The sequence below is a fragment of the Limanda limanda genome, chromosome 16 (genome assembly GCF_963576545.1).
Source record: "Limanda limanda chromosome 16, fLimLim1.1, whole genome shotgun sequence".
NCBI lineage: Eukaryota > Metazoa > Chordata > Actinopteri > Pleuronectiformes > Pleuronectidae > Limanda > Limanda limanda.
In genome coordinates, this window is record NC_083651.1 from 2,559,332 (window position 1) to 2,582,347 (window position 23,016).

Consider the following 23,016-nt stretch of genomic DNA (forward strand, 5'->3'; position numbering starts at 1 on the left):
AGACCAGGAGGCGTGTCCAGCCGATCCAGTTGTTGTTATTAACTGTCAATCATCTTTAGCAGAGTCATTCACGTCAATCTCACGTTAATTTAAAGCTTCTTCTTCACCCCTTTAGATGTAGAAGGACATTTTTCACATGAAGCTTCGTTTAAAGTTCAGTTGCATCGACTGCAGTTAAATCAAAAAATAAAAAAACTTTTGAAAGTATTATTACACTACAAATCTTCATCTTTTCTTCTATCTGTCAAATCAACCCGTTGTGTAATGGCCCACACACAGAGGTCGTGATATCTTCCCTCAGGTCTGATCTGCTGAGGCTGGATCTCAATCCGTCCGCTCCACATTCTCTACGTCTAAAACACCGTCAGGTCTGTGAACACCCGCTCTACCACAGCGCCATCGTCACTATCCAGGTGTCTATGATTTCTACGAGTCTCTCAGAAGGTCGAGCAGGATCCGTCGGACGGTCGAGGAGCTGCTTCTCCACTTCTGATTCAGGACATTCACGAGAAGCTTCTCCTCCGGCTGCAGCGTCAGTGATAAATGGATGAACTCACGTTAAGGCTTTAACAGATAAACTGTTCTAGGCAAGTCTACACACATGGGGACAGAGATTCCTCCTCTGGGGCCTCCACCTCCTCCACCTCCTCCACCTCCTCCACCTCCTCCACCTCCTCCGCTCTGCTGTTTCTCTGTCTTCCTCACATCCTCTGTATTCACTCTCTTCTTCTCTCTCTCTCTCCATCTTTGGCAGCGTGCTGGACCCGGGGGCAGGGAGTCGGGTCAAATGCGTCCGTTTCCGTGCGTGCTGCTGCGGCGGCCCGACAGCGAGTGGGAGGAGTAGTGCAGCTCGGCAGCGGAGAAGGTGGAGGAGGAGGAGATGGAGGAGGAGGAGGAGGCGAGTCCGCAGGCTTCACAGGCCAGAGCCAGCTGCCGCAGAGCGTCCAGGGAATCCACCTTGGCTCCTCGGAGCAGATCGCTCTGACCCTGCAGCACAGGAACACATGTTATATGCAGCAGGATGTTCAGCGCTTATTATTATTATTATTATTATTATTATTATGACCTCTGGAATGTGGCAGACGCCCTGAACTACGGCAAAAAGCTGAATCATTCGTTTAATTTTATTATTCTGTCCAATATTCCCTCGTGTTTAAGTTCTGTTTTTATAAACATTATTATTATGATGATTTTCATGAGTTTCATATGTTTTGTTGGAAATATATTGTTACTTGTATTAAAGTGTAAAGTTCTATACAATTAAAATAATAATTATCATTATTATCAGTTTTGAATCGTGTTCAAACAGTTTAAACATTTCAAATTTACTACAACGGGTTTAACTTTTTCTGAAACACAAAAGAGGTTTGTTTTGTCTTTATAATGAAAGCTGCAGATTAACACGAGCAATAAAAAGAGAATGGACTTTTCTTTTTAAAGGAAAACACAGAGGAAAGAATCTTCCAACATGAATTTAATTGTTAGTTTTTATGAATCCCTATGAAGCTTCATTCCGGAGTGAGTCTCCGATGTCTCTGAATCACCATAACACCGAACCACCATCACCATGATCCACTTCATGCTTCTCCCTACCTTGAGGACAGTGATGTTCCAGGTGAAGCTCTCCACAGCTTTGCACAGCTTGCGTCCCTTCAGTCCGTCCTTCTCCCCGAGCCGGGACAGGTCCTCGTGGAAGTCCATGCCTGCGAGGAGACACAAGCAGGAGTCTGTGCGTCAGCTGGCGTGCCGGCCGGGCGTCAATAATGCAAATGTATGATAATACAATGTGAACTGTCAAACCGATTCCGTGATTCGTGTGAATTATATTTGTGACTAACAGGAAGCGTCTGGGGGCACGGGCGGCGCCGGCAGACACCGGATTTACATATTTACACAAAAGTAAAAGTTCCATCCCTCCTGACATTTGCCTTGTGAGGTAAAGGTCAGGAGTTATGAGAGAGAGAGGATACACTGGTTATTAACACACTGTGGAACAGGCTGATAATCACTGGAACACAGAAGTTGAAGCATGTTATGAGTAATAGATGATATTTGCTCGAACCTTCTCTCTGCACCTGGGCGATCTTCTCCTGGACGGCGTCTGCGTTCTCGATCAGTTGCTTCTGAGCAGCGATCATCTGCAGACACAGAGAGAGAGAGAGAGAGAGAGAGAGAGAGAGAGAGAGAGAGAGAGAGAGAGAGAGAGTTTGGGTTTAACTTGATCAAACTATATCTATACCTGCTTTTTCTACAGGCTTCAAAGTGGCAGGAGGATTTCCCAGCATGCATCTGGACATACACACACAATCATTCACTTCTATGGACAAATCCCCAACTTACCGTTTATGACACGGATCAGGAAACCTGGATGTTCAGAACCAGGTTTTCAGAGCCACTTAACTTGAGGGTGAAACCAAAGGTGAGTTCAAGTAAAGTGAATAATTCACCAGGGTTCAGATATGCTGGGCGTGCACAAACATTAAGTCTGTGCCAGGATGAGCAGGAGAATTGGAGGACAACATCAGATCCTCGGCTTCGCACAGAGAGAGAAGCTGCCGAGCAAGTTCCTACGATGCTTCGCTCTTCAGCTGTTGATTCTCACAGTAATAAACCAACAGAGAATGAAGACATGTTGGATGTTGGGCGTGAACAAGCATCAGGTCTGTGCCAGGGTGAGCAGGTGAATCGGCTCTGGGGCAATAACAATAACAGACGCTCAGGACAATAAATCATGGAAAATATCTAGCATATTTAGGTGACGTATATAGATAGATAGATAGATAGATAGATAGATAGATAGATAGATAGATAGATAGATAGATAGATAGATAGATAGATAGATAGATAGATAGATAGATAGATAGATAGATAGATAGATAGATAGATAGATAGATAGATAGATAGATAGATAGATAGATAGATAGATAGATAGATAGATAGATAGATAGATAGATAGATAGATAGATAGATAGATAGATAGATAGATAGATAGATAGATAGATAGATAGATAGATAGATAGATAGATAGATAGATAGATAGATAGATAGATAGATAGATAGATAGATAGATAGATAGATAGATAGATAGATAGATAGATAGATAGATAGATAGATAGATAGATTACTTTATTCATCCCCGAAGGGAAATTAAGTCGTCATAGCAGCCGGTATATTTGAATACAATAAAATACAATACAATAGAATAAAATAAAAAATATTGAGGTAGAAAGAATAAAAAACAGAAACACAAGATAAATAGGTAGATAAGGTGCAGTGGCAAGATGATGGTAATAGTACTGATGATATGATGGTAATGTTATTGTTAGACAGTATATCAAAATAGTACAGTATATATAGTATATAATATAACATAATATATATTTATATATGATAGTAATTATACCAATATAATAGCAGTATATAGTAATACTGGCAGCAACAGTATATATAATAATAATAGTAAATATATCATATATTATGAGTCTGAGAACTTTTGAATATTATTTATGTATTATTATGTTATTCTAGAACTATTATATCAGTTATCAGATCAGTTTTCAACCAGTGACTTGCTTCCTGTGGCTACTTGGAGGAGATGTGGATCTCCTGCTGTGTTTCAGCCTCCCAATGACAGGACATGACTCAGAGTCTCAGAGTCTCAGGGTAACGAACCGTACAGGACAAGACAAGAAGCCCCAAGTCCTGGTATCAGAATTAGCATTTAGGTGCAATTAAGTGGGATTGTGGGGATTTAAGGATTATTTCTGTGTGGCTGAAGATGTTTAATGACAAGTTTGGATCAGTCAGAACGGGAGGAAGAAGGGAAGAGGACAGAACTCCGGCTACAGGGCAGCGGAGGGAGGAGGATGACGAGTGTGTGTGATGACTAAGCTGTGTGTGTGTGTGTGTGTGTGTGTGTGTTTGTGTTTGTGTTTGGCCCAGAAAGCCTGAAGAGCTGTGATGTACGACTGGAGACCGACTGAGGCCTCATGACACCGACCTGCTGGGTTCACATTTGTCGGGTTCACACTCGGACATCATCGACTCTGCTGACTTGCATGAACACAATGTGATGGCTGGGGGGTGAGGGGGGGGGGCACACTGTACCGAGGCGTGTGTGTGTAGGTGTTGTCGTCACCGAGCGCTGAAGCAGGTGGGAGAGACAAGAGGAGAAGGAGTAGGAGGAGACGCAGCTGGCAGTGAGGGTGTGTGTGTGTGTCTGTGTGTGTGTGTGTGTGTGTGTGTGTCTGTGTGTGTTTGTGTCTGTGCTTGAGGAGGAGTGTGGGTGACTGTTTCATGCACGTCACCTCAGAGTGTCTTTCTGCATATTTAATGTTCACTGTAACTTAACGTGGGCGCGTGAGCTCGGTTTCACAAAACAGAATCCTGATCCTTGAGAAGCTCGATGATGCAGAGAAATCGTGACCGAGCTGAAACTCACACATCCGCTTTCTCAAGAAACTAAACTAGAGCAAGAAGTGAAATCATCTATATGACAACAGGGGGAGAGTAAAGCATGAACTATACATTTACTTTATTAACCGTTCCTTTATTTAATTCATTAAATCTTTATTTTATTGTATTTTTTGACTTCCTTTTTCTTACCTGATACCTTTTACAACTTTGCTCTTATTGCTGAGATGACCTGTTCTCTCTCACTTTAACTCTTCAACTGACCCTGTGTTAACTCACATATGATTATAAAAATGTGATTATTACATTATTAAATCATTATAATTGGTGTTATAGTTAATTAAGCTGGAGAAAGTTTTACCAGTAAAAACTACTGGATCACCATGAAATCAATTTCTCACCGATATAACCAGGAATAACAAATGGATCTTCATGAACCTCAGGCACATTTAAGAGACTGAGATCATCAGCAGTTTGTTTTGCATCCTAAACAAATCTGTTGGCTCTGAAAAAAAAGGGTGAGAAGCGAGTGAGAGTAACTTGTTGTGCGTCTCACTGACCGTGTCGTAGGCGCTGAGCAGTTTGCGTGTCGGCTCCGACAGGTTGGCCAGCGGCTCCAGACAAGGGTAGCCCTCCCTCAGCACCATGGTGGCCCCCAGGGGCCCCTCGGGGCCCTGCAGCCGGGTGGCCAGGCTCTGGATGCACTGCTTGAGCTTGGCCACCGTGGGGAGCCCACACTGCTCCTTGAAACTGGCCGTGGTGCTCTGGAAACATGTGAAAGCAAAAAGAAAACAGAGAGAGAGAGAAGAGGGGGAATAGAATTAGATCAGATGAACACACACACACACACACACACACACACACACACACACAGACACACACACACAAACAGAAACACACAGTTCACCCTCTTTCCTCTGTCATCTGCTGTCCCTCTCGGGAATAAAATCAATATGGCCGTCATTTTGATCCAGTGAAATCTGACTTAGATTAAGCACATTTTGGCAAAAGAGAGAAGACTATATGTTTTAAATCTGGAACGTGAACATTTGGAGGTTTGTTCAGCTTCAGCAGGTGTGGAGACGCAAAACTGGGTTGGTTCACACATCTGAATAATAAGAGTCGTGTGTTATTACGCTGCTGAAATGATAAAAAAAACTGGGTCATGTCATAAAGGTAAAGATTGATTTGAGCACCTGAATAGAAAAACAGCCGCCGATGCTGTTTGCCACATGGCAGTGTGTGTGTGTGTGTGTGTGTGTGTGTGTGTGTGTGTGTGTGTGTGTGTGTGTGTGTGTGTGTGTGTGTGTGTGTGTGTGTGTGTGTATAACAGACATTCAGCATGGTGAATATTAAGTGACTCTGGCAGATGAGGGACTCAGAGAGGGAGAAGGAGAGAGTTCACGTCGGAGGAGAAGGACAATGAGATTCAAGCAGGCAGATACATTTGTGAATGAACGAGTAGTGTGTCTGCGAAGGAGAGTGTGTGTGTGTTTGTGTGTGTGTGTGTGTCTGATAGGGGGGGGGACTGCTACTGATACACGGACAACAGTGATTTATCTCCTGACAGATTTCTGTTGTACGGTTTTATTCTGAAGCCGATATTTAACCACTGTAGAAATGTTGCAGATGAACGAGCAGGAGAATCTAAGGAAAACAGAGGAAGACCATGATTTTTGCATCAGTGTTATGGAATATTTAGGTTTTTCCAGTGAGTGGATTCTTGGTTATTGACCCACCTCCAAGAAAACACCTGATTTTAAGATTGTTTTTGTTCTTGGAAATAATCTCATGACCATTTAGGAGAGAGCCAGGCTAGCAGTTTGCCCCTGCTTCCAGTCTTTATGCTAAGCTAAGCTAATCTCTCTACTTTACACACACAGACATAACAGCGATCTTCCTTATCCAGAACGTGAATATATATATTTCTAAATATGTATTTCAACCCGCAGCTTTAACAGCTTCCAGGTTCCTTCTGAGAAAGTGAGCTCTATAAATCAGCGTTTCTCTATAAACGATCCGCAGAAGACGATTCTCTTCTGATCACCTGCTCATAGATGTTTATATTCATTAAGATGGGGGGTGCTGTGTGACCGGGCTCTATATTTTGCTGGTATTCATAGATGCTTTATAATCCTCCTCCACTCTTAATACAGACTCCTCTTTTGTCCCCGCTCCTCCTGCTCCTCCTCTTCCTCCTCTTCCTCCTCTTCCTCCTCCCTCCATCTTCTTCATCCTACACAGACGTCTTAAACAGAGTCGGATTTCAGCAGCGTCAGCAAAGCTACTCCGATTCACCGGAGTCAAAACCGGACATCGTACAGAAGCTTAGAGACACCGGATCCTGAGACTGTATTGGTTTTATTTTGCTGAATCTTAAAGGATCAGTTCATCAATAAATAACAGACGGACATGGTCTCACTCATCTCCGGGATTATTCTAGTTGGTTTGGAGATTTCTGAACCTGTGTTTTTCCTGTGATCATCTCTTTCCAAGGAATCATGTCCTGGTTACTTTGCATTAATCCAAAAATCCTCACAGTAAACACTCATCATTTCTTTCAAATAAAATATATATATAAATATGTCCCAAATGAGACGTGTTAAGAAGGAGGTCTGTGGATTATCAGTGAGGAGGAGAGGGATTAATCTGCAGGACTTTTTGTGTAGAAGGTCGATTTACAGACAATACGATGGAATTAATACGTAACAGTATGTGGGGATCAGAACGTGTTTTCAAATGATTAAAAAATACATTCCGGACATTTGAAAAACTGGATCCATGACTTGATGTATTTCTGCATGAAAAAACAAACTCCATTCAGGTTTCTCCGATAAATTAATCAGCTGATCTAATGAGCTGAGCTGCAAATCTTGTAATGTCGAAAATCATAATATTATACTTGGAATTAAGTAGAAAAAGAAAAAGTGGTTGTAAAAAACTTGGGTGAAAAATAAATACTTTCAGTTTGGATGTAAATTTGGGTGAATCGACCTTTTAGGAAAAATCTAACATGTATTTCATGTATTTCATGTATTTCATTAATGACTGAACGAGTCATGGAGCCCAGCCGCTAACGTTTGAACGTATGAATTCGTCTTTAGGGGCAATAGCCGATATTTCGGGGAAGGATTTCTTATCTTTTGTTCTTCAGTCTAAAGTCGACCAGTTTCTTTCATTGAACGTTCCTCCACAAAAAATATACTTTCTGTAGACGTTTTAGGTCCAGACGACATTTTGTCTCATCTCTATTAACAGCAACAAGCAGATAAATGAAAATCTAAAGGTCGATGTGTTTGGTTCAACGTGTTCTGCCTCTTCTTGTCTTTTAACCAAAGCTGCTCTAACCAGACTGGTCCCTAACTGGTCCCAGTACAAACTCAAACCAAGCTCCCAGTTTAATCTCGTGTAGAATATGTTTGAACAGCTTCCACCAGTTTCCCGTCTCACCTGAGCGTCCTCCCGCAGCTCGGCCGCCTCCTTCAAGGCGCCGCCGGCCGTCTTGAAGGTCTCGTCCACCACCTTGATGCTGGTGTGCCTCAGCGTGACGTACTCCCTCCCCCGCCGGCCCACCCTCCTCACCGACAGACCCCGCCTCTGGGCCTTGCCGCCTCCTCGCCGGTTGGTGACGGCCACGTGGACGAACAGGCTGGTGTGGGGCAAGGGGTCTCCCACCAGGCCCAGCAGGGGCACGTTGCGGTAGCCGGGCTGAAGGCACTCGAAGGCCACGCTGTACTGGCCGATGAAGTCGTCTCCGATGTAGTCGTCGTCTAAAACCACGAAGCGCAGCAAGGCTAGCTCCGGCATGTTGACCTGGAAGAGACAAGGGGAGGAGTCAGCACCTGCGTGGACGTTTGAAGTGATTCCCTCATGGCTTCCTGAGATATCGTGGTTATGAGCGTGGGACGACCTGAAAAATTAGAGTCTTAATTAATCATTTCTCATTAAGTTCATTCACTTGAAGAACAAACTCTATTTGAGGATCCAAGCTTCTCAAGGTTTCATGTGTTGTCACCTGAAAAGTCGCCTGAAAGGATTCTGGAAATTATTCATCTGCTCTTGGTTCATTAACTCGACTCATTGGAAGTAAAACACGCACTTCATTAAATGTTCTCATCAGCGAAGGATGATCAATTACTCAGAAAACATCACTTCCTGTTAATAAGTGTCACTCATGGTTCAGGCCGAACGCTGATGTAATATCACACGATGAAAAGACGACTTTACATTTCAGATCCTATATTCAGAGCACTGTACATGCAAGGGTGACACAACACACACACACACACACACACACACACACACACACACACACACACACACACACAGTTCTGTTGTATCTAAAAACATCTGTTTCATTTAAAAAACGTCCAACGGTTTGAACGTTCCCAAGGAAACGAGGCGAGCACAGCCGGAGAGAAACTCTTTTGTTCCACTCGCTGGTAAAAGCTCACTTGTTACAATCAGAACAGCAGGAGAGAGATTTTCATATGATTCATATTCATCAATCTCAGAAGCCGTTTCACACAAGTGCCACAAAGATTCAGCCTGAGGACGAAAGAGCCGCCAGGAAAAAGGAAACTAGCAGCTTTAAAAACCTGCATCATTTTCACTGTGTTACTGTTGAATGTAATGTTTCTTTATGATGACGAACATGAGCCCGTGGATTATTTAGAATTAATCCGACAAACCCCGTCTGCTGCCATAAATAAAAATATCCTCCTCACATGTTCTCTTGAGCGACAGGTTTGAGACGTTTTGGGTTTTCTCTGGATTATCTGCGTTGTCAGTCTCATCCGTCAACACACACGTGCACGTCCGTCAACACACACGTGCACACCCATCAACACACACACGTGCACTTCCGTCAGTGACACGCGAGTCGGCCACGTTCACGTCGAGGTTCTGTGAACATGTTCCCGTTTGAAGTTGATGGAAGAGGCGAAGAGAACATGTCACACTGACTGAAGGAGGAGCTGTGCTATTATAACAAAATATACACCCTCTATGTGTGTGTGTGTGTGTCTGTCTGTGTGTGTGTGTGTGTGTGAGATGGGGACTTCTCTTACTAATGAGGACAGATTACAAGTCTTCATTACATAAATGATTGAGGTCAGGAGAAGGTTAAAGTAAATGTCAAAGTTTCTAGGAGACTGTCCCATTTCAAAGGCTCCACAAAATGTCTCCTTCCTGGTCCAACCCGTCCCAGGATGCATTGCACTTCGGCGATTGACCAGAGACGTCTGGTGCTGGAGTTTTCCGGCTTCAACTCGACCGAACAGCTCTCACGGTACAAATGTTCAAAAACTTCCTCGTCGTGTCCAACTGCTCTGTTGCTATAGCGACAGCAGCAAGGGCGAGACAAGCTGGTGACGCCGACCGTGGAAATCCTCCCGAGACCAGACCGACTCATTTTGGTTTCGGCCTTCGAATTGGGAAAGTGTGTGTGTGTGTGTGTGTGTGTGTGTGTGTGTGTGTGTGTGTGTGTGTGTGTGTGTGTGTGTGTGTGTGTGTGTGTGTGTGTGAGTGTGTGTGTGTGTGTGAGTGTGTCTCCGCTCCCACAAGCGTTGAGTCAGGGCCGAGTGGTGGAGAGAGAGAAGCTGAAGTTTCATGCATGGGCAAGTTAGACAGACAGCTCCAGCAGACTGTGTGTGTGTGTGTGTGTGTGTGTGTGTGTGAGTGTGTGTGTGTGTGTGTTTTTGTGTGTGTGTCTCTCTCTCTCTCTCTCTCCTCTCAGACGCCCTGTGGCAGAGCAGTTCTGTGACAGTTGATTCAATCACTTTCAGACCCAAACGTTCTGGTGAGGAGACGATGAGACAGAAGGACGATAACTCAAAATCTATTCTTAGCTCCTTCACGTGGAATCGTCCCATCGCAGGTGAAGTCACGTGACAGACGATACTCGACTCTTATTCTTTTCATCTTCTGCAGAAAATCGGAAAAACTCAGCACAGAGACTCGTGTTGAAGGCAAATAAAAAAATCACTTAATGCCAAATGAATATTACGTAATTCACGCGGGAACAAAAAGAAAAGTAAGATCTATTAAAGGCTAATTTTCCAAAACCCACAGCTGAAGAAAATAACATTTTAATGTTTTTTGCTTCGGGACAAAAGAAAGTTTCCTCAAAAACAAAATCAGCTGTTTAAAAAGCAGAAGTTAGAACCAGCGACAGTTTGAAATGTCAAGTGCTTCGTCTCCTGTGACTCAAAAAAACACTTTGTTCCAACCGAAGCAGACAAATCCTCTGAGATGTGATCCTACGTTTCCCAGAATGCAAATCAACAGCCAACAGTTAAGCCTTGTGGTGCGTTCGTGTGCTGCCGCGATAATCAGAGATATTAGCTCCCGACGAGGAAACTTCACGTGAACTGAAGTCGAAACAACAACTCAGAAAGTCGGAGAAATAAAGTATCAGTATCGACTTCACATCACGTGAACACACTGATGTCAGAACGACTCGGCCACCGGGGGCATCAGAGAGAATCAGTGAGATGTGTCAGCAGCAGATAATGAGGAGAGAGAGGAGGAGCAGCCGCAGACGTCTGGGAAACTCCATTCTCTCTAAGAATCACACAGATTGTCTTCAGACCCACTGACTTCAAACAGCTCTTTTCTTTACTCTATATTTACATTTACATTCACATTCACAGTACCAGCTACGATACCCGAGCACACACAGAATCATCAGAGTTCCTCTTGAATGAGCTTCAAATCAAACCTACACAACAGAGAAAAGAGCAGGTTCATCCGTCATGATCTCAAACTGTCACAGCACGATACACACAGCACGATACACACACAACACGATACACACACTGACACACTGACTGACACACCCGAGCTACTGTAAACACACTGAGAGGCTGTTTATGAGCTCAGACAGCTGAGACAGCTGTTTTCATCAGGGCTGAGGAGGAAAACTACATTTAGATTGAGCTGAGAGTGTGTGTGTGTACGTGTGTGTGTGTGTGTGTGTGTGAGTGTGTGTCAGAGCCTGGAGGACTAATGATGAAGACATATGAGCACACGCCTCACCAGGCTGATACTTCACCACTCAGCAGGACCTCCACTGATTATCCTGCCGCTGTGTTAACACGCCGCTATGTTTGTGTGTTTCTGAGTGTGTGTTCTCTATTGTGTGTGTGTGTGTGTGTGTTACAGGACACACTGCCCCCCCGGAGCCACACTCGACCCGGTGGTTAGAATCCAAAAGGCTAAACGTGCTGCTCTCTGACGTACAGCGGAAAATGTCAGAGAAATCGGCTGCAGACATTTTGTCGAGTTCATCTTTCTCATCTTTCTCATTTTGACTGATTTTTCTCAAGCTTAAAATCAGGTTTAATACCGACAGTGAGTTTCCACTCTTCCTCCTCCTGCTCTTCTTCCTCCTCATCCCTCTGATAAAAAGAATGGAATATACAATAAGCTTATCATCATAACACAGATGTGAGTATAACTGGGATTTAATGTGTTTCCAACAAACTGTTTAATCAGTTTGTGTTGTGTTTGTTCAGGTTGATGTGAACCTGTCGTTCAAAACTCACAAATCAACCCCCGGCACCAGAAGCTTGTTTCCTGTCTCTAATTTCTCTCTCTCTTGAAAATGAAATTGTCAGCGGATCCTTGAACTCTTTGATCTATTTTACTCAGAATGAGGTTTTCTGTCCTGCAGCTGTTTCACTTTCCCTCCATTCATTTATTATGTGTGTTACAGCCAGTTGAAGTTCTGCTCCTCGACTGAACCACGATAAAGAAATGTGTTGTCGTATGAGATCGTGTTGAGATTAACAAGGAAATATAATCTTGCAGTTGTGACACTTTTTCTTATATGTGTGGTCAGAGAAGCCCGAGGACTGAGATGTAGCTTGTCTCCTGCTGGCTGAACGTTGACGTGTTCTCCACGGTGCAGGATGTTGGTTCTGTCAGTTCACAGATGATGGACGAGCTGCAGCTGCGGACTTCATCGCTCTCCACACGTCGAGCATTTCTCCAGCAGCTCGCTGAGCAGCGGAGAGAGAAACCGTGAGAGAGACGTTCTGAATGACTTCCTGTCAGTCAAACAGGATCTTTGTGTTTCTACAGCCGAAGTCTGAGCAGCGGCGAGGATCAGTGAGCCGGCTGAACCAATCAGGAGGAGTCGAGTGACTTTAGGACGAAAGCTTCCTAAAGTCCTGTAAACCTTGTGTTTACAGTTTAATATTTGAAGTCACAATCAAATGTCAGTTTCCTTCTTTGTCCTTAAAAAACAATTCAAATAACAGTAAAAACAATAGAATCTGCTTGAATTAAAGTCTGAGACATTTCGTTTGAGAATGATTTTTTCAGACTATACCGACTAAGATTCCTTTATGTCTTTACTTACTATAAATGTAATGATTTATGGGGTCATAAATGTGTGTGTGTGTAATAGTTGTGAAGCTGTATATCATCCCTGTGTGCATAACCAGATTCTCGATGTGTATTCAGAACCTGTGAGTGTCTAACCAGGCAGATTAAAAAAGAGCTTTTGGAGATTTGTCCGAATCCAGCGTCACCCACGATGTGTTCTCACCCTGAGCTGAGCTGAGGTCTGTCGGGCGAGAAGCTGCCAAAGCAAACGTGTGCAGATCTCTCAGTGTGAGGCCGGCTCTTCACACAGAGACACAGAGTTTAAACAAACACACGAGAGAAGAGACGTCAGCTGTAACTTCACAACTCGACTGTATTTCCTCTCTCAGCTTTTAAAGATTTGTCTGCACGTTCACAGATCTGTGCACGAGCTTGCAAATCAACATACACTCAAAATGTGTGAGAGATTAAGGGCCTCACAACACAAGAGAAACCTAGATGACACACACACACACATGTACACACACAGACACACACAGTGCATGGTGTGATGAGACCACAGAGAACTCATCAGTTGTGACAGCTTGTCGTTACGGCTCAACCTCACTGACTCAGGACTCTGTCAGCGACGGCTAATGGAGGAAAAGCCAAATGAGTGACACCTCAGTCGTTAAATCTCATCTGAAATAATAGATTCACTGCTTCAGTGAGTCTGTTCATGAGAGGAACTCGTTTCTGTCTGAGTCTCCTTAAGCTAAACTTAAATAAAAGCAGAATCACAGGAGATATGATGATTTCTGGGCACATTGAAAATCACGTTGATTTTTATTTCAGGGAAATGATTTGAAATAATAGAGACGACTTCAGACGTCTCCGGGAAGAAGAACACGAAAACAAATCGTTTAAAATAGGAACTAATCATATGTTCTGTCTGTAAACAGGATTATTAGCAGGAGCTGTTATGCACTTATGTAAACGATTGAAGCGAGTTATTGCTTTTTTTGGGGTTTTTTAAACAAAACAAATCAAATTTAGCAAAGTGAATGAAACCTTTTAAAACACTTGACCTATTTTCTACATTTTATTTTGTGCAGAGTGTGAATTGTTGGATTTTGGATGTTTTCATGTGTTTAAGATGAAATCCAACTTGTGATTGATTGACAGTATCACTAGTATCTGTAGAGAAGGTGTTGAGATCAGTGAGTAAAGCGTCTGACCTGGAACTCGAAGGTCTCATCGAACAGCGGGTCGTCCTGGTTCTGAGCGGCCGTGCGGGTCCGCTGCTCGGCGCAGTCGGCCGGGACGCCGTGCAGCTCCAGGACCACGTAGGGGTCGATGACCTCGCCCTTCGCCCCCGACCCCTGAGGCTTGGGCAGGTTGTGGGCGCTGATGACCTGCAGAGAGAGACACAGATGATGAATCACATAATAAAATATAATAAAATAAAAGTCTTAAAGGGAAAGAGGACATTCATTTGACATCAGGACGGCTCTGTTTTAAAACCAGACTCACGTGGTCATATGAGCATTCAAAATATGTTTGTAATAATTGCTCCTGTACTAGAGGTTAAAAAATACAGACATGTTTTTTCCTGAATCATCTGACGTCATAAATTCCCTGAAGGTTCCAGAGACGACAGCAGAGACATAAACACTAACACGAGGTTCAGGAATCTGAATCAAATCAATCAAATCAAATCTTCTCTGACTTCGACTTCTCCTGTTCGTATTTCCCTGGACAGCGTTTCCTCATTTCCAACATGAACAGAATGATGAACTTCGACTGATGAAACTCAAATGAACTTTTAAGTGCAGTTAAAAGTATTTTTACTGCATTGAAAATGTGATTTATCCAAAATAAATTATAGTGATGCATCAGTGTGGAATTTAATGACTCGACAGCAGCGGTTCTTAAAATAGGCGTCTGCTGAGAAACACACATCTACAATCTTTCTAAGAAATGATTCTTGTTCTTTCACACAACTAAGAAGAAGATTAAAAAATAGGTTGTGTCACATTATGTCCAAAGAATGTTTTCTATCTTGTTGGGTCTTGTCTGAGAAAAGCATTGAGAACGTTCCCCAGGTTATTTCAGATGTTTCCAAACTGTGGTTCAGGTGAATTTGAGGAGTCGTGAGATGATTAATGAGAGAGAGACATGAAATATTGGATCATTTTAACAGTTCCTGACATGAAACCTTGTGGGAGGTGGAAGGAGAGATATGAGCTAACAACTTAAAAAGATGTGAAACACGACTTCACACACGGATTCAGCCAAGAAGCTTAAAAAAGGCTTTTTAATGGTTTCTCTAAAAAAAACTCAATCAGAGATGCTGCTTCCGATTCATCATGACTCACATCAACAAGGTGAATCATCTCATCTCATTATGAATTCTATTAACTTTAGTTTAAAATGCTCTTCTTCAAAATGGCCAAAATATTTAGTTTCAAGTAGCATGAAATACAAATACTCAAGTGAAATATACTTTATACTTCAGTGCAGTATTGAGGGACAATGAAGGATGATGACAGAGTTTCAGTTTTCATATCAGCACGTGACATGAGAAATGTGTCCTTCAAATAATATATAAATAATAATAATAACTTTATTAATAAACTTTAAATCAGAATGAGTGTCCTGATGTTCACCTTGATGCGTAGCGTCTGAGGAGGAACTCCGGGGACACACCCCTGCGTGTGGGCGCTGAAGTACGACACCTCGTCCCTCATCACCGCCGGCCGCAGCACGTAGCCACACCCCCCGTTCTGAGAGAAGCGACCTCGGTGGAGGTCCAGCATGGCGCCGGGGGTCTGCTGGTTCAAGGCCACGAGCTGGACCCCCCCCTTCCAGTAGCCCTGGGGGTTGGGGTTGCTGGAGTCCAGGCGCACGGAGCTGGGCCGCACCCGGGTCAGAGTGCGCTTGGTGAACATGACCAGGTCCTCCGGGCTCTCGCTGGTCAGCCGCCCCCCCTCGCCCTCCCCCAGGGAGCACAGGGTCCAGTAAGGCGGCTCGGGGGGCAGCGGCGTGCCGGGGGAGGAGGGGCTGCTGGGGGGGGACTGCTGCTGGGCGTGCTTGTGACTCGACCTCTGGGCGTAGAAGCCTCGGCTGCCGGTCCGGGCGATGACCACCAGGTCCGACAGCTCCTTGTGGAGACGCAGCTTCCTGGGTTGAGAGGGCGGCGGCACCACCAGGACCACGCCCAGTTCCTCCTCCCCGGGGATGGTCATCCGTCGCCCTGCCAACGGCCCGCCTCCTCCGATCTCCTCGTCCTCCTCGGAGACCTCGCCGTCCGACCCCTGCTGCTCCGGCGGCAGCTTCTTGCCCACGAGCAGGATGCGTCCCTTCAGCTGCTCGGGGGAGGGCAGGGTGGAGGCCCGCCCCCCCAGGCACACGGGCAGGGCGTCCGGCGTGAAGAGGCGGGAGCCGAACACCTTCTTCAGGTGCTGCGCCATCGTGCGCTGCTGGGCCGGCGAGCAGCGCTGGCACAGGTAGACCAGCAGCGGGTACTGGGAGGTCAGGAAGGCGTACTTGTTCACCACCTCCAGGGCCGAGCGGATGGTCACCGGAGCGTGGTGGTGGTGGTGGTGGTGGTGGTGGTGATGGTGGCGTGGGACCTCTGGCCCGTGGTCCACGCCCAGCAGGGGCTCGCCCTCTGGGCCGTCGGTCACTCCCAGCTCCAGACACCGACACCCGGACTGCAGGGACTTGATGAGGCCTCCGAGGTCGGCTCGGCCGTGGACCTGGTCCTCCAGCAGGTAGGAGCGGTACGAGGTGCTGGAGACACAAGCATCACAAACCAACACTATTAACTTCCTGCTTTTTAAAATCTAATCGTATTAATGATATTTAGTGACAAATTAAATTAAAGAAACATTTCAACCCCCCAAATACAAGTCCCCTGTACTGAGACCTTGAAAGAAGAGACTATACAACAACATAAAAATGACCTGTAATAATACGGGACACAATCTGTCTGATATGAAACTGTATATTTGTGTATATTTGTTTTTATCTTGGAGACTGAACAGAAGCTTCTGGCAGATGATTCACATTATGACTCTTAACACAGGAGCCGCTGAGCGAATGAATTCAGAGACATGTTGTTTCCAATCTTTCTGTCTGATGAAAACAACATGAGGCCGTCGGACGGAGGTCGTTCGAGCGAGAGATTTCCAGAATGTTTTTATTTTCTCTCTGTATCTGAAGGTTTGTCACTGACGCAGAAAAGAGATGATTCACTTCCAGACGAGCATCATTGAAATTATGACGATCACAAGCAGATTTTATCAGTTGGCTCATAGAAAGTTAATAAAGATTGAGTTAGTGTCCTCAGCACTGAGCGACCCTGAGGTGAGCGAGTTCAAGTATTATATTTAAATATGTACATACAAAAAAAATATCTATAAAACCAGAAAACAGCACAAGGTTTAGATCTTTGCTTTATCGTCTTTAATAAAATAAATATAATGTTAGATTTTTAACAGAATAATAATGATAAAATATAAAATATGAACTTCAACTTTAACAACGACATTACAAACATTAAAGCATCTTTATTTTCATTTGATATTAAGAATAATATAGAGGCCTTTACCTATAATAGGGTTTTTTGGGTGCTTTAACTTTGTGAATTCAATGCACCCTGAATCTATATAACAATAAGAATATGTTTGGTGATAATATTTTTCTTTTGAATCCTCGTTCCATGCACTTTAATGTAACTTGTCTGTTTTCCAGTTGTGTGAGTGTCAGTGCAGATTGAAGGACGTGTGTAACTCCACGGTGCTGAAGGTGGAGCTTTTATTCTGAAGTGAACGCTTGCTGTGATTGGTCAGAAGCAGCCGACCCACCTGACGTAGTAGTGGGACAGCGGCAGGTTCATGTCCTGGCAGACCCCCCGGTGCTCGGGGTCCAGCAGCTGACACTCGGGCGACTGCAGGTAGCGAGCGAACCCGTCCAGGCCCATCAGCCCGCGCTCGCGGCCCTGCGCCGACGGCTCGTGGCGCCGCAGCAGCTCCCAGCAGCCCTCGGCCGTCGCCAGGGGCAACCCCTGCTCCGTCTCCAGGAAGAGACGCAGGTCCTGGGGGTCCAGGCACTCGCGGTCCTTGGACAGCTGCACCAGCAGGAAGTAGACGTCGGGCCGGGTGCACAGCTCGCAGAAGGCCTCCTGGAACTCCTCCCGGGTCACGTGGGAGGTCAGCTTCTCTTTGCTGCGCTGGATCTCTTTGAAACGCAGACGCACCTGAGAGAGAGAGGGAGGAGGAGAGGGGGGGGCGGCCGGAGGGAGAGAAGACGGGTGATGGAGCGAGAGATGAATGGAATTAATTAGTCAATCGTTCAAAGCAGTCGACAAATTTGATTAAACTTCAGTTATCTTGCTTCCATGAGGATATTGAAATGACCCACATTAAACAACACAGTGTAATAACTTCTTCCCTCTATCATCCCTCTCTCATCCCTCTCTCTCTCTCTTCTTCTATCACTCCGCTCCCTCCTCTTCTCTCTGTTCTTTTATCTGCGCTCAGCAGGGACGGCTTCTGATAGACGGCCCCATGTTGGTAAAATTGGTCTAAATGTCACAGTCTCTGTTCTGATCGTCTCTTTTAAGTCTTTGTGACATCGGTGAAGAGGAGAAGAGGAGAAGAGGAGAAGAGGAGAAGAGGAGAAGAGGAGAAGAGGAGAAGAGGAGAAGTAGAAAGTCACCGAGTCGAGCTGATACCTGCAGTCGCTTTAAATCAACACAGGTCGTACAGCTGAGGCACATTTCACAGCTAGTTACAGGAAAACAAGATTTCTATTCTTACTTTGCTGTTCCTCCAGTTCAAAAATGATTCTCTGAGAATCCAGGGAAATAAGAATTAAAAGATATCTAAAACTGTTAAAGAAAGAGAATCTCCCTGAGCCAAACCACATCGCTCCGCCAAGTATTTGTGTTAATCCTGCTCAATAACAATCACATAACCTGCTCGTAGGTAAAAACGGACATAAATGAAAAATGCTGTCGGACACGAAACAATTCAGCTGCTGTAAAAACCTGAAGAATGAGCTGAAAATTCACAATAAAGCTGTAAAACTGCAGAGTTGTGTGATTTTTTTCTGTGTGGATTCGTCGCCATTAGCAACCACTCTCACATCCAAAGTGTCATGTGATCCATTGTTGATGCACAAATATTGATTTTAGCAGCTTGAGAGTAAAAAACAATATTTCACATGAATGGATTTGTGAAGCTCTGCATCATTTTGCACATCAACATCTGCGTGAAGTGAAACCATAAACAGTGATTTGAGCTCCGGCTGACCTTGGCCTCCCTGATGCCGGGACACAGTTTGCAGATGGTGGCGACGGCGATGTCCTCCGACACGATGCCGTATCCGTCCTCGTCCACCTGGGCGAACTCCGCCTCCAGCCACTCGCTCCTCATCTTGCTGCCCAGGCTTCCATCCACCGCCACCACCCCTCCCTCCCCCAGGCCTCCTCCCCCACCTCCCCCGGCCCCTCCGACCACAGACGGGTGGGCCAGCAGGTAGCGGAGACCCGTCACCCAGATGTTGGCCACATCAGCAGAGAGTGCAACCAGGTCCAGAGACTGTGGAGGAGGAGCAGATCATTAGCTTCACTGCATGGGACGGTTGTTCAGGGATAGGGCTGCAAAGGGGCGGAAAGTTTCCGGTAAATTTCCAGAAACTTTCCGGAAACTTTGCTCGGGAATTTTGAAAAAAAAAAATAGGCAAATTAAACGCTGAGCAATAAAAACATCATTCAAAACTCTATGTTAAAGATGTATGGAACGTTGAGTCTCAACCCTCCACTGTGCATTCTTCCATCACATGCACAGATAACTCCCAGCATGCTTCACTCTACAGCAGGGCTACTGAGGCCTGCTGTAGAGTGCAGGACTAGTCAGGTAAGTTTCAATGATATTACTGGGAAAATATATTAGCATGCTGATTGAGGATTGTTCATCTGTTCATCTAGCCTATTTCCATTCATTTATCCATCAATTGTAAAATATGTTTACAGACGATTCCAATTGTTTGGCTAACTATTTATATCTCTGGCATTGCATTAGTGTTTTTTTACAAACTTTTTTCTCATCTTATTCTACAGAACAATGCCACGTGCACTCTCTCATGTGTGGAGACATTTCACCCCATCCAATGTAGAAGGAAAGGCTGTGTACATTTGCAAATACTGTGCAAAGACCTATGTTAAGAATGACACAACGATGCAGAAGCATATAGTCAAGTGCCCAAAGTTTCCTCAGGGCTCAAATCAGCCTATGACAAAACTAAATGTTTATATTTATGTCTGTATATGACAAGGTAAATACAGTTAGTATAAATTACCCACAACATTTCCCGTAAATTATTGTATATTCCCGTTAATTCCCATGGAAAGTTTCCAAGTTTGAATATTCCCGGAATTTTGCAATCCGATTCAGGGAGGAGCATCATGACGAGCACCTCCTCCTCCTCCTCCTCCTCCTCCTCCTCCTCCTCCTCCTCCTCCTCCTCCTCCTCCTCCTCCTCCTCCTCCTCCTCCTCCTCCTCCTCCTCCCTCACCTGGTAGTCGTCTCCGTGGATGATGGAGAAGGCCGCCTCCTCGGCCAGCTGCTCACACAGGGGTCCGTTGTGCAGGAAGGTCTCGGTGCTCTTCCCGGTGCGGACCTCCCGGACGCTGCACACGTCCAGACGCGCCCGCTCGCCGTCCTTCTTCGACGGCTCCCAGCGCAGGCAGCTCAGGTCCGGGTCCAGCGTGTAGAAGCGGCAGTAGAGCCGGGAGTTGGGCCGGATCTTCTTCAGCTCACAGCCGCCCTGCATGAAGGCCAGGCAGTCGGCCGCACTGCTCACCTGGGGGCGGAGCAACAACCTTTAATATCTAAGTTCAAATGCAAAATGAAGTATTGTTTTGATTTCTGTTCTGATCCACCTTCTTCTCGGAGGGCATGCTGCTGAAGGACACCGTCTTCTTCCTGCCGCCGCCCACTTTCTGCACCAAGGGATCCTGGGAAAAGACAGAGAGACGGACGAGAGGTCAAGACCAGAGGAACTGTTTCTACATTTGATATTTTAACCACTATTAAGATTCACAACATGGAAACTTAAACACAGACACAATATATACAAACAGCTTCTTATAATAACAACACATAGCTTCCACAGTTTTAGTTTTCCACTGGGTTTTTATACAACTGATGATTGATTCTGTAAACTATGAAAATGTTTTACTGTCACATTCTTCTCATTCTGGGTCCCGACATTAGAAACTTATAATAATAATGTGTAATAATCTGGTTTGGTTGTTTCTCCTCTGAATCTGGACAGAATCACTTTTACTCTCTGAAAGTATTTCCTCTCATCACTTCCTTATTTAGACGTCCAGGTTGATTCAAGTGGTTTCATAAGCAGAGACAGAGGCCGTGGGAAGGTTTACTGTTAATTTAATACATATCCCAAAAACTTTTATTTCACTTAAACCTGTGAAGAAAAGTGTGAAGTCCAAGCGTTTAATTTCGGTTTAATGTGGAGAACAGATTGAGGAAGGAGGCGATTTCACACGTAAATAACAAAATTGGTGGTTTATTGATTCAATTCCTGGCAAAAAAAAAAGGTGAATTTCTCCAAAAACACCTGAAACTGAAAATAAAGTTTTTCTGTCCGTTCAGGTCGTTCTTATCCCACTGATGTACGTTCAAGTGGTCGAGTTTCAGTTAAGTTCAGTTTTTATTAGTTATGTGATGATATGAAAACGAGGTGAAACGTCATGATTGACAGTTGAGACTGACTTGTGATTGGTCGACGTCACCAGTGCAAGATGGTGGCGTCTGTATCCAAGATAATTTGGCTTCAGGCGTCAATAGGATTGTGACATAATGAGTTTTGGTCAAAAGTAAAGAAAAATGAACAGGTTCAGAAACTGTGAATCCTCAAATGGTCAGGAAGTTAAATAAACAGTTACTAACACGTAGATTCCAGCGCCCACGCCGTGTGAGGACGAGCTGTGAGTGCGTCTGGACGCTGCTCTGTGTTACATATGAGTTTCAAATCTCGTCTTCTTCTTCCAGGTTCAAGGCCGTTTCCCTCTGAGAGCGTTTCACGAGCTCAGCTCCTGCGTCAGGCGTCAGTTCAGTGAACGTGTGAACAAACCAAACAGCTGCTGGACGGAGCTCGGCTCTCTGCCCTCAGCGCCAACATGTAATTATCGCTCCGGCTCCGACCAGCGCGGCTCATTAGCGAGCGGTGAAGAGCTGCTATCAAGGTCTTTATCAGCACGGAGGAAAACTAACATTGACATTTGCTCAGCACCTGGAGATGAAGCTGCAGAGTCAGAGGCAGGAAACACAGATCGCAGGGAGTAAACACACACATGTGAGACTTCAGAACCAGGGAGAACCCGTCAGAACCCAAAGAGATCCACACTCTGATACATCAATATCAGAATAATCAATCTGTGATCTCAGCGAGTTTGACTGTGACTTGATATTTTGAGTTTTAATTTGAATAACGTGTTTAACACAGAGAGCAGAAGACTGACGACACCATCGTCCTCCACCATGAACCCGGAGCAGCGACCTGAACCCAGCGGATCCATTTCACCGCCTGGGCCACGCTCCGCTCTGTGGTTACATCCTGAGAACAGCTCATCTATTGTTGATGTGCTGTTGACGTGCAGGTTGAATGTAAACAGTGATTGGTGGTGAACGGAGACGCGGCCGCCTGCCGGCTCCCGGGGGATCTGTGAGGAAACCTCCTGTCGCTCACAGCTGAGCTATTGTCCAGCAAATGAATTAACAAGGCCGGCTCCTGTCAGAGGCTCCATGTGACACCCTGGGTCCCTGCACGCTGACAACACACACACACACACACACACACACACACACACACACACACACACACACACACACACACTGCTCAGCGCCTCACTGAAATGTAATTAAATCTACATGTAAACTGTCGCACTTCCCGTGCACCTGAATGCAGGTGCTTTCTAAACTCAGGGGAAACAAAGGGAACAGTATTTGCACTGGTACACACACACACACAGACACACACACACAGACACACACACACAGACACACACACACACACAGGGCCAGTACCAATTGGCTGATTGTGAGGCAGCTACTAGTTGTCACCGGCTCCAGTAAACATGGAGGGTGGATTTGAGGCCCTCCAGACCTCGGCTCTGCTTCCTGAGGTCACAGGTCACAGGTTCGATTCTGTAAACTACCAGGTTGAGGCGAGAAAGATTCCGAAGCTTTAATATTACAG

General features: G+C 45.1%; 1 protein-coding gene across 1 annotated transcript in view; it reads right to left on the reverse strand.

The window, feature by feature from the left end:
* Nucleotides 1-698: 698 nt before the first annotated feature.
* plcl1 (phospholipase C like 1) overlaps nt 699-23,016 on the reverse strand; it is a 65,362-nt gene continuing 43,044 nt past the window's right edge. The window contains exons 2-12 of the mRNA XM_061089287.1: nt 20,675-20,749; nt 20,308-20,595; nt 19,044-19,331; nt 17,595-17,986; nt 15,393-16,518; nt 13,962-14,138; nt 7,864-8,226; nt 4,974-5,177; nt 2,063-2,138; nt 1,594-1,703; nt 699-987 (exon numbers count right to left, since the gene is read on the reverse strand). Coding sequence (XP_060945270.1) covers nt 784-987; nt 1,594-1,703; nt 2,063-2,138; nt 4,974-5,177; nt 7,864-8,226; nt 13,962-14,138; nt 15,393-16,518; nt 17,595-17,986; nt 19,044-19,331; nt 20,308-20,595; nt 20,675-20,749 — 3,303 coding nt within the window. The 3' untranslated portion in view covers nt 699-783. The remainder of the gene's footprint in view (nt 988-1,593; nt 1,704-2,062; nt 2,139-4,973; nt 5,178-7,863; nt 8,227-13,961; nt 14,139-15,392; nt 16,519-17,594; nt 17,987-19,043; nt 19,332-20,307; nt 20,596-20,674; nt 20,750-23,016) is intronic.